The sequence below is a fragment of the Danio rerio genome, chromosome 17 (assembly GCF_049306965.1).
Source record: "Danio rerio strain Tuebingen ecotype United States chromosome 17, GRCz12tu, whole genome shotgun sequence".
In the NCBI taxonomy this organism is placed as follows: Eukaryota; Metazoa; Chordata; class Actinopteri; order Cypriniformes; family Danionidae; genus Danio; species Danio rerio.
In genome coordinates, this window is record NC_133192.1 from 49,684,477 (window position 1) to 49,699,924 (window position 15,448).

General features: G+C 35.5%; 1 protein-coding gene across 2 annotated transcripts in view; it reads left to right on the forward strand.

The window, feature by feature from the left end:
• Positions 1 to 530: 530 nt before the first annotated feature.
• pgfb (placental growth factor b) overlaps positions 531 to 15,448 on the forward strand; it is a 57,170-nt gene continuing 42,252 nt past the window's right edge. For both annotated transcript variants that reach the window (XM_021473212.3, XM_073927761.1), the window contains exon 1: positions 531 to 962. In XM_021473212.3, the coding sequence (XP_021328887.3) occupies positions 897 to 962 (66 nt within the window). In that variant the 5' untranslated portion in view covers positions 531 to 896. The remainder of the gene's footprint in view (positions 963 to 15,448) is intronic.

Genomic DNA, 15,448 nt, shown 5'->3' on the forward strand with positions numbered 1-15,448 from the left:
ACCACTAAACGCTTTGAAAGAAATAGCATTTTGTGACATTATGTTCCAATAAAATAGACCAATGTGTAAAGTGTAACATATTTATGAAAAATGAGAAAAGACTAACACTTTCATAAGTGAAAGAATAAGTAATTTCATAAATAATTTAGATGTTACCTATTTAAACCAATTAAAATAATTTATACCATTATTATTTTAGACCACCAAACAATACTAATAAAAAAACAAGCTTAAAAGAAACTTGAGGAAAAAAAACAGCTTAAGGGGTCCACTTTATAAAGCACACGCACTTTGCTGTGTATCATTAATTAATTAGCTCATGCATGAATTCATACATTCATTCAATTGAATTCATTGGTTTGTATAATGTCGTCTGACTCAGCTATGCACATAATACAGTAGTGAGATGCGCGTCTATAAAGGGGAGGGCAGTGGGAGGACAGTATGAATATGAGCAAAGCTTCGGGAGGAGGAGGAGATTTAAATGATGAACTTGTTGAAAGGTAGTCAGGGCGCTCATGTGGAAGTGTGCCACTCTATTTGGGAAAGCAGGAAGCACGCAAACTGACGCTGGAGCTCCAGAAGCGCGCAAGGACCTTTAAAACCTGCAAACTGTAACTGCAAACACTGGACATTGCATAAGGACTTATTTAAAACACTTTACCACGTGCATTTACTACAGGGAGCGGTAGATTGGGTGCAATTACGTGACGTGTCACAGCTGTTGAAAATATTAAATTTAAATTGTTTAATTTAATTTGAGAAAACCTCCGACAAGGAAGACGCAATTTGGACATTTAGAATCGTTTTGTGGAATAACTGCTGAAATTGGATGGACTATTCGGGCGGACTACTGTTTGGATTTTCCTTCAATTAAACTTGTCTTGGCGTTCGAGATGAGTTATTTGACGTCACTGTTACGAGTATTTGCCGCGGTGCAGTTGAGCCTTTTACCTGGACAGGTGAGCAAATGGGTCGTTCATTTTTTTTTCACATTTACCTGCACACACTCCGAGTGATTTTTTTGTCACATGTTGGATTTCACAAGACACTTTCTTGCGTTTAATATTTTCAATAAAATTTTTGGTCAGTTTTATTTATTTATTTTTTTTTTTTTTATTTTTTTTTTATTTTTTTTTTATTTTTTATTTTTTTTTTGGTCAAATTTCGGGAACCTCGGTATGTTTGTATACAATAAGTGTCGAATTAAAACTAATTCGAGCTCAAAAAGTTTGTTTTGCTCCTTTTGGTTGCGCTTTATTCACGCGTTCAGTATGAATTGCTAAAATGGGAAAGAAAACCTGTTAGCATGCCCAGAACAGATGCTCAACTATAGTCTTCCTATTTGAAATATAATGAATTAAAAAGAGGATGAGGGGGATTTGAATGTGTCTACGTGTTGTTGACAGTCATGAAAGAGCTGACTGAATGAATGGAGTCGGTTTACTTTTGACACGGCTCCCAGTCAAGCCGCACAGACGGTTGTTTTTATAACACCCTCAAAAACCTGATCCCTTTTTGAAGTGCTGCATCAGAAAGCGTTGAGTCATGAAAGGGAACGTGACGAACTGCATCGCTGTCTAAACCGCAGGCGTGTGTGACACACTGACGTGTTCGCCTTAGTGATGAACCAATGCCAAAGTCATCAAATTAAACAGCCAGACTATATTTGAAAGGCTTTATATTGTTGTCAAAGAAAATTACACACTAATTAGGCAAAATTAGCATGTCTAAGTTGTCCAAGCATGTCATTTACTGTAAGTGCTCCAATATAAACAAAGGTAACACACTGTGTGGTTCAAACCACACTCCTATAAAAGTAAAGGATCTTCACTCTTAAAAATAAAGGTGTCAGAAAGAACTAAAATTTCTGGCATTGATGGTTCCATGAAGAACCTTTAACATTCTTTTTTGTAAATGGTTGTTTACATAATAAAAAATATAAAAAATTGTTTAAGAATGATTCTTTGAAAGGTTCTTTGAGGAAACTAAAATAGTTCTTTTTTTTTAATGGCATTGCTGCGAGGACACAATTATGGAACATTCACTTTTAAGATTGTGTCCTATTTGACATGCCCAATTTCTCATTGATGAATGAGGAGATTATGTTAAGACAGCTCGTACAGTATCACACTTCATGGTATACTCTTAGAGAAAAACCAATGTCAGTGACAGTTCTTTGAAGAACATATTCAAAAATCACATTTCATAAAAGTTTAGTTGGAGAAAAGGGTCATTTAGGGTAATAAAATATTTTCACACTAAGATTATTCTTTTATGACAATGAATTCGATTTAGTGAACAGTTTGTAAAATAATCATTTATTTACTTTGGGGGATCCAGATTGGATATATAGAATTAGGGCTTCACAATATATCGTTTCAACATCGATATTGCAATGTTATCATTTGCAGTAGTCGCATCCTGAGTAAACACAATGTTGAGTCTGGATTATAATTTATCATTTTGCAAGTGTTTTTTGAGGACTGTGACTGTGTGAGGATTTTAAAAGCATTCAGACATAAGAAATTGTACCAATTGTAACTTAACAACAAATTAACAGCAATTAATTTTATTGAATTGTTTATAAAACAAAGACTATGCAGTATTATTTTTACATTTGTTTTTTTAATTACTGTATACCCAAATACAGTTTGACTCCTGTGGAAAACAATGAAACACTTTTTATTTATTTTTCAATTTTGTATATTGTATTTGTCTATGTTTGTGGATAGTTTATTATATTTTATACAGTCCCCTACAGAATCACACCCGTCAATCTAATCAATTCTGAATCTAATTCCTAATCAATTGTTTCCGAATAGTTTTTTAACTTGTATTTATATCGCAATATATATTGCATGTTAGATGTTAGATTTTTGTCCAATATCATGCAGCACAATATAGAATCTATTATAAATATAAGATTATGCACATTTTCGTCATGGCTGTTGTTGATTTTTGTAAGGGTCTCAATATTTTGACAGGATTATTTTTGTCATTTAGGTAGTTTTTTGTTCTTTATGCTAAAGGAGATCAAAATGGCTATATGCACTACCACTATGATTTAAGCTTTCATCTGAATATAATATCCTTCACATTCCTTTTTCTGTCAATACTGTCGGAGATTAGTAGAGAAGCTTCTGTAAATCTGGTATTTTCTATAGTTCCAGATGCGTAAAATGAGCAGTGACGAACATTATAAGAATGTAAATTGCACGTTTGACTTTTGTCATTCAATATTAATCACGCTACTTGCAGGTCAGAACAAAGTTTACATCCATAGTAAAACCTAAAACCGCACAGGTTTTCCGGACCCCACAAATGATTTATGCCTCTATTCACTTCCCCAAATGCACTAATGCCGCATCTCATATCACTTGACTGTAGGTGTGTCACGGCACCTTTGTTTCCTCTTTTCCCTGGCTTGTGCTTGCGGCAAAACTTTGACTTTATTTCAAGAGCTACAGGAAGTTGGCAGTCACCTGCGGTTGCTATTGCTGTGATTATTCAAAGGAACAGGTTTATTTAAGCACTTGTGTAAAATGAATAGACATCTTTCCATCTAAATGCTCAACAAAGCATCATTGGTTTCTTTTAATGTCCTAATGATATGACACAAATGTTTGTGGTACAATACATTAGAAATCCCAGACGTAAATTGATGTCCATTTTATAAGCATTTTTTTAAATAATAAAAAGGATGTTCCCTTAATAGTATAGGTCCAGACATTTGTAATTTGATAATACAATGTTTCTAGTAGCATTTGAAGTAGGTCATTATGGCACATATTTTCAATTTAAAAATATCTTAGACAGAAAGCTGACAATCATAATAAAAAGATACATGAGATTTAGTAAAAATATCAGATAGTGTGACCTTCATAATATTAGTTTAGTTTCATTTTTTATAATAATTTAGATGTGTAGTCTTTCTTAAAATAAAAATGTGGCACTGTTTGTTAATAACTTTGTATTTACCCCAAATACATTTTTAAAAGATCCGTTAAACATAAATAAATACATAATAAGAACATAATATTTTTCCACCTTTCTTAAAGGCACTGAAGAATATTTGCATATCACCTTCCTTCTGTGAATCTCCTGTTCTCTACTTAAGTTTGAAGCGTATGATGCAATCTTGTAATGCTCACTTGTACTGCATTAGGAAAGGAGTTGTTGTATCAAGTTGTATAATCAGCTCACAGATGCTTACTTGAATGCGAACTTGTAGTAATTTTAACAGCTGTTAAAATACTACATGCAGCATAAAGCTATGCAGTGAGGGTATTACATTGGAGATGAGTATTTGCAATGAGCTCCAACTACAAGAGTTTGAATTCATGCATTCTGCAATTCTAACAACAGTATATGTCACATTGTCAGAAGGGTAGTTGAGCAGGTATTAGGATAAGATTTCAGGGGTTTTACAGGCAAGTCATTTGGTCTTCACTTGAGGTGAAAGGTTGCAAACTACTGACCAATGGTAATTTTTTTAGGAACACCATACAAACTAGATTTTGGTCTGACTTTGACTTTTGATTCTTGAAATGAAATTATGCTACTTCTTCAATTTTACTTGTTTATCTGGGCCGTAAAGGTGCCATCTTCTTCTTTGGCCTTAGTCCCGTATGGTTGCGGTGTCGGCTCTTTGTAACAAGTCCTCCATTTAGACTTGTCCATATGATAATGACTTTTTTACACATTCCAGCTGGCCTGTCACCCTCATACACTACGGACAATTTAGCCTACACAATTCACCAGTAGCATGTCTTTGGACTGTGGGGGAAACCGGAGCACTCGGAGGAAACCCAAGTGAACGCAGGGAGAACATCCAAACTCCTCACAAAAATGCCAACTGAGCCGAGGTTCTTCCTGTGAGGCGACAGCACTCATGCGTCACTGCTTTGCCCCCCTAAAGATGAATGAATGCATTAATACAATTTAGAATGCATTAATACAATTTATTTTGAAGGAATAAAAGTAAAAAGTTGACTGAAGCTTAAATAAATGTTAAAATAAGGGTGAAATTCATTGTTTAAATCTTAAAAATTGTTGAGTCAGAGTTTTGCACTTACTGGGTTTACATGAGAACGAGGAAACAATTGTGTATGAGACTCATGGGATGACATTACCCTACTTTTTTTTATTCAGCTATGCCTAAGTACATCCAGATTTTCATTCTATGGCACCTTTACGACTCTACAGAACATAAAGAAACTCCAAGCTTTCATGCCCTCGTCATTACAGACGTGATTGTTGTGTACCATAGATATGGACATTAGATGACGCCTACCCTGTTGTTGTCTATTGGAAGTAATGTGTCAATAGAGCCGCCATTTTAGTACAGGGTAGTGCTCCTTTGAAATGAATGCGGGACCAAGCTGCAGTGGAGGACTGTGGCCATTTAGAGCCAGAGATATACACATATATCTATGACTGGGAGTTTTCCTGGAGGTCAGTGTGCATTTTCTTTTTTTTTTTTAATTACGAAAATTATAATTTTACATCACTTTACTACATGGATCAGTGATCACACGAGCATTCCTGATAAAAAGCTTGTGTTTGTGTGTATGAAAATGTAGTATACACTCTCCCTGTTAAATTTGATCTAATCCGTGTCCTGAAACACACCTCCTCTCCCACTTTCACTTCTGGTTCTAACAGAGGGAGCAATTCGTTTGTGAATCAATCTCCATTATGAATGACTCCTTCACCTAGCCGTCTTGTTGTCATATTTCTTTTGCATTGTTTGCTGATTTTATTCAACAAAACTAGCATAAGCTAAGTATTTAGTGTAAGTTAGTGCTACTCTGCCTAATGGTGAATGCAGTAAGTGACTGTATTTTAATCAATAGCGTTACCTGTATAGCACAAAAGTTCATAACAGACAAAAAGGTAAATAACTAAACCTTACCTATGAAATGTTTTGCCTCTGTGCTTTGTTTTCTTTGTTTGCTCGTTACTACACTCGTAGACAGCGCTAAAGTCCAGCCTCTGTACAAATGTGGCGGCGCTATTGATGCATGCTCAGGGTCCTTATGCGATATCTAGTGTATTTATCTATGGTTTGCTACAAATACATACTGCATCTTTTTTTTCAACCCATGTCTGTTAGTAGTCAACATTAGGGTGCAATACTGCCATCTGCAGGATTGGAGGGTCATTCCCTCACTCACTATGTACTGGTACTGGATTATTTGCAAATATGTATTATGTGCTTTTTTGAATGGGTAATTATATTTGCAACCACTAAAAAGAGTATACGTTATATTTAATGAATGTGTGTGGAATAAATGTACCCTGAATGTACTGCATTCACCCCGATGTTAGTGATTTTCATATGATTTACCAGTATCAATTGAGCATTCCTGAGAGATGTTTTAAAGATGGCCACCAAGTAAAATCCTAAATTTAAATGGTCAACAAGGGTGCTCCTGATTCCCCAGCACATACCAAAGACATGCACTATAGGTGAATTGGATGAGTGAAGTTTAATTTTAAACAAATTTTGAGAGGAGCACATGCTCATGATCGGCCCAGCTGGCACACATTAGCTAATCATGATCCTCCAATCAAAGGATTCCAAGTCACACACACACACACACACATATATATATATATATATATATATATATATATATATATATATATATATATATATATATATATATATATATATATATATATATATATATATATAGTGACTTGGAATCCTTCGATTGGAGGATCATGATTAGGTTATATATATATATCCTCATGTCCTTTTTACAACTATCTTCATTTGAAAAAAAAAAAAAACTCCCCTCCTCCCCTTCTTCCAACTTTATCCAGAATGGGCGGCATAGTGGCCCAGTGACTACTGTTGCCAAACAGAAACAATACCAATGGCGTTGGGTCTTCGCTGGGCCATCTGGTATGTCTGTGCAGAGTTTGCATATTCTCCCCGTGTCTGCATGGGTTTGCCCTGGGTTACCCTGATTTCCTCCCATAAATCTTGAGCTAAATGTGAACTCTTGAAACTAAAAATTGTGTGTGTGTGTGTGTGTGTGAGTGAATGCGTGAGTGTATGGGTGTTTCCCAGTACTGGGCTGCAGCTGGAATTGTTGGAGGTTAATTTTGCTGCGGTGACCTCTGATAAATTAGTGACTAAGCCAAAGGAAATTAAATGTTTTGTTGAACAAAAGGGCAAAAAGCAATGGGGCCACACATTATCAGCACGATGATTGGCCTGATCCCCTGTCAATCAATCTACCTACAAATGGTCAAATGCATTGCTTCCCTGATATTTACAAATCTTCTTCCACGACTTTGTGGGATAGTAAAGATAGACACAAAATTCATATGAATTTATTCATGAATTTTCTTTTTGGCTTAGTCCCTTTATTAATCTAGGGTCCCCACAGCGGAATGAACCGTCAACTTATCCAGCATATGTTTTACGCAGCGGATGCCCTTCCTGCTGCAACTCATCACTGGGAAAAATCCACACTCATACACTACAGCCAACTTAGCTTATTCAATTCACCTTTACCATGTCTTTGGACTTGTGGGGGAAACCATGGGCACCTGGAGAAAACCGACGTGAACACGAGGAGAGCATGCAAACTCAGAACAGAAATGCCAACTGACCCAGTAGAGACTCGAACCAGTGGCCTTCTTGCTATGAGACGACAGCGCTACCCACTGTGCCACCGCATCGCTCCATTAATATGAATTAATATACATAATTTTAACACATGGTAATTGTGACGCCCATATTTTAAAAAGGACCACTCTGAACAAATAAGTTCAAATTGGCTAGATAAATCACTTGTACAATAATGCATCTGGCCATTTTAAGCTTTGTGGTTTGTTACAGAATCCAACATTCTTGTGGCCGTTTGAACGAGTGCTCTTATATTTGGTATTTTTTCCAACTTTAAATAATTATCTAAAGAAATCTAGTGCCAAAATGCACAGATGCATTACATTACAGTCTCGATTAAAAGACAAATTGTATTTAATGCATCTTTCGAATTCAGTGCATCAAGCATGAAACCCCCTTTAAATGGCTTACTCATGTGCAAGCTTAGTTGATGGAAAAGATCATTCGATGCACCAAAAATTTTCCAGTATTCCACTTGCACTTCTTCGATGCTTAAATACAAAGCTTCAGTCTTCAGTCTGTGAATTTTAATGTACCAGAGCGCACACACACACACACACAAACACACACACACACAAACACACACACAAACACAAACACACACACAAACACAAACACACACACACACACAAGAAGGCTGTCCCGTTTAGTGCCAGGTGAAGCTATTTTGAAGCTGATACTGAAACTTTATTAAAGCAAGATTAGCCACCTACAGTACTGCTACTTGGTGCAATGCAGTCAGATCACCTTTTACCCCTGGTGGAATGAAATGTAGTTCCCAGTGGACCAGGACAGAGTCTATGCAGAATAATGAATTCTCCCTCCCAAGCTTCACAAGGGATAGATGTCTTCTTTGTGCTGTTTGTCTTACCCGTCCTTCTTGCTCATCTGCTCTGTTAACCATCTCTGGAGAAAGCAAACAGAAAAAGAAAGTAAATATTGCCCATGTGGTTGTGAGGAACATTTATAGATGTCTTGTCCTGGACGCTCGTGTCGGGTGGAGTTTTCTTGAAATATACACTGAGTCAGACACTGACAAAGTTTTCTGTGTGTCGTTGTGTGGCATAAGCTTACTGTACGTGTCAGATTTGATGATGTGTCATAATGGCAGATAAGTTGTTGTTTTTTCTACATCATTGTGATTAGACAAAATAAGATTCTGACCTTATGATAACCTTGGATAAAATATCAAGGTATTTTGATTACTGCTTGTTTTAGATCTTTTTTTTAATGTCTGATTAATAAAGACAACTTGTTTCCCCATTGAACGCATCGTTTATTTTAACAAACAATTAAAATATTTGCAAACATTAAAGATGTCAGGTCAAATAATTAAAATAAATCATTGACTTCTGCTGTCTTCATTAGTTTCAAAAACACAGATTTCCTTACAACTTGAATATTTTGTTTCTTTAAGTATAAAGTAAGCTACTGCACTATTCACATCCATGGCATGCGTAATAGTTGGTTTATAAGCGATTTGCTTTTCGAATGTATCCTGAATGTGGATGATGCGAATGGGCCTTTTTTACTGGAGATACTGTAACCCTTAAAGATTCAAGAAACCCTTTAGTACTTTTTTTGAGATTTTAACAGATTTGTTTGTGTTGAGCATCAGTTAAGACAATGTTAGTACCTGTAAGCTTTAATTGTGGGGAAAACTGGATAATGTCAAGCTTTTTTTTTTAATATTATATATATTTTTTCTTAAAGCAACAAAGAGCGATACAAAAAGCAACAGCAATTATAAAGACAAAACAGAAAAAAAAAATCATAATAAAATAAAAATAAAAGGGACACAAGACAGAAAAAAGGTATTAAAACCATTATTACATCAGTTCCTCTAATATTATACATGGGTCAACAATGTTACACCTATATATCTAGGCCAGTGGGCGCAGGCAATATGGTGATCTTGCAGACGACAACAGGGTTATACCATTTAATGTGGAGCTTTTGTCAGCTAATTTCAGCTTCCGGGTTTAAAATGATTTTTTAGGGCGGGATCAAAATCGGTGACGTAGCGCAAAACTGCAAGTGCAAAGATGACTGGTCGGTTTCTCATTATTATTTAAAGCGGAGTTTTCTTATCCTATAAGAAGAGCTAGCTTCTTAATTATTCATGACTGCACGTGTTTCCGATGGCAAGACAGACCTGCCAGTGCCAAGCTGTGAGACCCTATGTTGATGACTGGGTGAGACAGCATCCACGGACCCACAGCACACAGTATTTAGCCGTTCATGAAGGCTCGTATGTATTTGTTTTCATGATCCATGGGGTTTGTTGCATGTTTTTCATCACAATCCTGTCAAAGCTGTTTGTGTGCAGCAAGCTTTTTTGTCGAGAGAGCAGTACGAGTATGGCGGAGAATGGTGGACTTTGTCCTTTATCAGTGGAGTTTGTTCACATTTAGACACATCGCCGTGCTGCTGTGTTCGCTTCAATCCTCCAGATTGCCAGCAGGGCTAATGGTAAAAATAGACCAGGCAAGAGACCTGCTGCACTGAGTCTGCATTCAGACCCGGGGATTGAGGAAAAAGTCCTCATTTATAGTGTTTACATAAACCCGATTATCTTTATAATGATATAAATTGTGGTTATCTGTATATGAAATTACAAATGACAATTGTAACAGAGAATTCAATTTCTGATTATTTCTTAGCATTTTAACTTTGTAAGCTATAAAATCATGTCTCAAGGTTTGTGTGTCATTTTGTGAGCTAACTGACAACAGCTGTTCGCTCCCTTCCTTCTCCCCTGCTGGCCACGCCCACTCCTGCCTCTGATTGTGGAGCTCCATGCTGATTATGATGCATTATTTGAAAAAATTCGGAGGTAGACTTGAACCGAAAGTGGGGGGTGTCATGGCCCTTTAAAGACTAAATACTGTAGCACAGTAATAAAAACATGTAAAAACAAACAAACTTACATTTACTATAGAATTGGTACAACAGAAAACTTCAGCGTATTTAAAACCTTGACATTTCCAAATCAGTCTTAATGAAATCATTCCAGTTGATGAATCTGAGCATAATGTTTAACTGGCTGGTAAGTATTGCTATTGGTAATAGAGCAGAAGCTTCGAATCTGACTTGATCATGCACACAGTGTTTGAATATCGTATACATTGCAGAGTTTAGCTCTATACAACTATTCCTTCTCATTCTTCAGCCTCCACATCAAAATTCCTGAAAGCAAACAAAGTCATGGTGCCCCAGGATTGGCCAGCCCAGTCACCAGACATCAACATTATTGAGCATGTCTCTGGGGTAAGATGGAGAAGGCATTGAAGATGAATCTAAGAATCTAGATGAACTCTGGGAGTCCTGCAAGAACGCTTTCTTTGCCATTCCAGATGACTTTATTAATAAGTTATTTGAGTCATTGCAGAGATGTATGGATGCAGTCCTCGAAGCTCATGGGAGTCAGACACAATAGTAACTCTTTTTCCACTGCACCAAGACTTTATATTCTATACAGTACATTATTTCTGTTAAGTGACGAGACTTTTGTCTAAGCACAGTCAGACCTTACTGTCCTAATTCAATAATTAAAAATCAAGGCATGATCATATTTTATTTTGGTAAAATAAGCGTAATGTATAGGTCTTTGTCTTTCATTTCAGCCACTTCTGAAGCCAAATGGTCAACTAGAAGTCAAGTTATTAGTTGTTGTTGCTAAAACTTGGATATGTACAAGACTTTTGTCAGGTAGTGTATTTAAAGATGTGCACACTAACCAGTCTTACTGTTTTTTTGTTTTGTTTTTGGAGACATGGGGCCCTATCATACACCCGGCACAATGCGACGCACACAATTGTTGTTTGCTACAGTAGTTTCAGCTCGGCGCAAAAGTCGTTTTGCAGCATGCTGTTTAAATAGCAAATAGATTTGCTCTCATATGTGCGCCCATAAGCTTTCTGGTCAAAAAAAGGAGGTGTGTTAAGGCGCATTGCTGGTGCATTGCTATTTTGAGCAACTAAAATAGTCTATACAATAGACCAGCTTAGAGGAGGTCTAAAGTCCAACGCAGTGCATGTCAGTTGTGCACCTCGCTTAAACATTGCTTAATACACACAGGATGTACAGCAATACGCAAATGTCTTTAAAAATGAAAAAGAATTAAATGATTAAAATATTACAAAAATTATTATTTTCTAACCTACATAAATATAAAAACCACCGCCTCCATGCCTTCTTCATCTCGGGGGGCTTTTTTAGTTTATTCATGACAATTTGCTTTTGTATAATGTTATTATTAGCAGTAGTATTAATTATATGCTTATTTATATTTGTTTTAATAAAAACTAGCTTTGCCCACCTGTCAGGTTTTAGACCATAAGGGGCACAAGTTTTTTGACCCTTCTTCGTTATTATTGTTCATTTATTGGTTTGCTGGAAATTAAAACAAAATTTAGAAATAGCTTTAAAAAAATCTGAGCTTAACAAACTAAATTAATCATGTATAGGCTAATGGATGTCGGTGCGTACAACACGTTTCCCTATCCACGAGAGTGAAAGTGAAAGTAAAGAATGAGGAGGCTCATCTCTCATTCTTGTGCTACAGATGCTCTGTTTAATTGTTTTCTCTCTAGTGAACATTCAGTTTTTCCACTTACAAAGCACGCCATGTAAATAGCAAATGCACTACGGCACAACTGACTCTTAAAGGGAATGGGAGATGAAACTCTGATTGGTTTATTCTTAAAACACACCTATAACTCATTAAGAGAATAAGCTCAACCCTGTTAGACCATGAGCCGGGGCGCAAAGTGGATTTTTCCGCCCTTAAAATAGCAAAACTGGATTTTGACACACCCTTAATGCTTTTGCGCCCTGCGCTTTGGACTTTGCGCCTAGATCGTCAAAATAGAGACCTTAGAGACTCTATTTATGTTTCAGGACCCAAACTGCTTATAAGGTTTTGTGCTGCACTGTCTGTATTTATCAAGTAGTAAAAATGCCTCATCCCATTAACAAAACAAGGCATCTGTGGATGAAGGACCACTGTCCTGCTGCACTTTATAGGCAGTGGAAAGAGAAGTCTAACCTGACTCAAGTTGTTTTTTATTATCAACAGCTCCACCGTTTCTACACATAATATGAGCAAAGGCATTTTTGTTGCATTATGTGGAGTATTGCAGTATCTTATTGATGACAAAGCAGATGATCTTGTTCACAGATGTATTCATTCCAGATTAAATTGCAGAACGGTGCAAAAGCGAATCAATAAATCAATGTGTTCTTCCTGTATTTGCTCTACCGCATCTGGAAATTCTCCAACTTTAGCTCCATGAAACAAAGAGAACACTAAATTACACCTCTATACTATGCTCCTAGAGGATTATGTGAGAGAGAGAGAGCAAGAAAGAGAGAGAGATTAGGGAAGTATATTTAATCTCTGTATTCATTCTTTAAATTAGACAAATTTTCAAATGAATCTAGTTTTAATAAAGCATTATTTTTGAAGGTCTGCTGAGAAAAGCCTAAATCATAAATAACAAATAATATAGTAGTTTTTGAACCAAACTAAAGTAACAACACAGGCTCATTGTGAAAACTTACTCCTGTCTATATTCCTGTCTAAATTATGAAGCCAGAGCTACATATTGTCTGCAATTAGTTTTTAAAAAGAATACTATGGGGCATTGTATGGAGGATATGACGCAGCTAATGGCTTCTGTTTCTGTTCCTGCAACCGGCTGACTGCTTACCTTCGTTTGGACGTTTTTTGCGCTGCAGTTTGCCCAGTAGTTCGCTGCATACATCGGTGGACTTGAAACCGAGAGAAGAATTGACCGCGACAAAACAGAAAGCAGGTAAAACAACAACAAAGACAAAAATAAAATAAACAAGTAAATAACTGGGTGAGAATGTGGTAAGATCTGAAAACATGGCAAAAATCAGGTGGTCGTGAGGGCTTTTCTCTTTGCTTTCTGAATTGCTTTTGAAAACACTGTTGGTTGGGATTAGGAAAGAGGTGCTCGGGTCAGTCAGTGCTTTTGAAAACACTATCAGTTGGGTTTAGGGAAGAGAGTTGGTGGGGGGATCAATCGGTCCTACAGTCAGTCAGTCGACAGCGGACTCTGGTGGATTTATGTTTGAAGCAGGCGCAAATAGCACTCATTAAAGAACTTTGAGACCTGATAAAGCATAAACAGCAGCCCCTGGTAGATTTGTGAAAACAAAGACTGCAAAAATGTAGCTGCTGGGACATATTTCATGATCTCAAATGTATATAGAGGTATGTATAAGTAATGAGCCTGGGTTGCATAGTAAAGTGTATTATACTGTATATATTATAGAATTTGCAACACTTTGTTAATTGATGCTACGGCATACTGTAGTATTAACTATAGTTAACTAATAAACACTGTGGAATACTTTAGTTTTAATACAGTAAAATAGTTTATTGTAACTACCCTATTGATGTAGAAACCTACAATATTGAGTTATTTGTTTATGGGCCGTTTTTCATCTACCGCCACTTTTAGCCTAGGGAGGTTGAGTAAAAAAAAAAAAACTTTATTTTAAAATAATGTAACCTCACAAGTTTAAACAATTTGTTTAGTTTTGAGATTTGTAAGAGGACAAACTTAGATAATAAGAGAAACTCTTTTTTTCTATCGTGAACTAAACAAATGTCAATTCCAGCACATCTCAATATACAGATTTTATTTCAAAATGAAATAAATGATGGCAGTCAAACATTGTCTAAGTTCATTTTTGTATCTAGTTTAACCGATCTTTCCAAAATATACATAATAACTATACATTTGTCGATGAAAAAAAATAGTTGTATGCTGAATTGTACACCTGTCACACTCTAAAATTTCATTTTAATTTGGTTAAGAGTTTATTAGAAAATAAATAAACTCAATTTGTATTTTAAATAGAGCATGAACTCATACATTGTGAATACATACAATGTGATGAGAACTTTTTAAATACTTTTTTTTAAATGTGTGTTGTGATGGAAATTACATTTTAACAGTTTATTGTGAAAAAAAGGAAAAAAAAAGCTTCACTGATTAGCTTTGAATTGATACTAGTCTTTTATGTATACATCACACTCTTATTTACCTTCATTTTGTTTAGTTTTTAAAAACATCTTTAAAGGTACAACATGTTTGGAAATGACATAGAATAAATGTATTTTTTATCAAGTGTTGTTGATAAAAAATTAAATTTATTTTCATCTTGAACATGTTCTTAGATGTCACTATTCATTTTCATAGAAACCACCTAAATAATCTTTCACACAAACCTTTTAAAGCGACATTACAGTGTTGTGGTGGAAATGACACTGATACTGTGTGACACCTAAATTTTGTATAAAGAATCTAATTGATAAAAGTCTCACATTAATAACTATCAAATATTTAAATTATTTCACTAGTGCTTAATTAAGATAAATTAATAGATACCAGATAAATAATATTTAAAAATGTTGTTTTCATTGTTGAAATTTAAAACTCTGGGTGTGCGACAAGGTGAAAACAGTAATTTTGACACTTTAAAGAAGGATGAAAAATATAAAAATAGAAAGGTAGTACATTTTTTTTATAGTAGGTTTCAGTGTTAGTTTGACAAAGAAAGAGGAATTTAAACAAAATTATATCTATTTTTGGATATATGATCAAAGGACATAAAAGTGCCGTAGTTGAGTAATTACCCTTATATTGCTATAGTTGTAACCACAGAATTATCATAACCAACTAATTCACTAATACACTAGGATTTATTATAGATTACTATAGTATTTTTTAAAATATAAGAATCTGCATGTATGTGTACTTT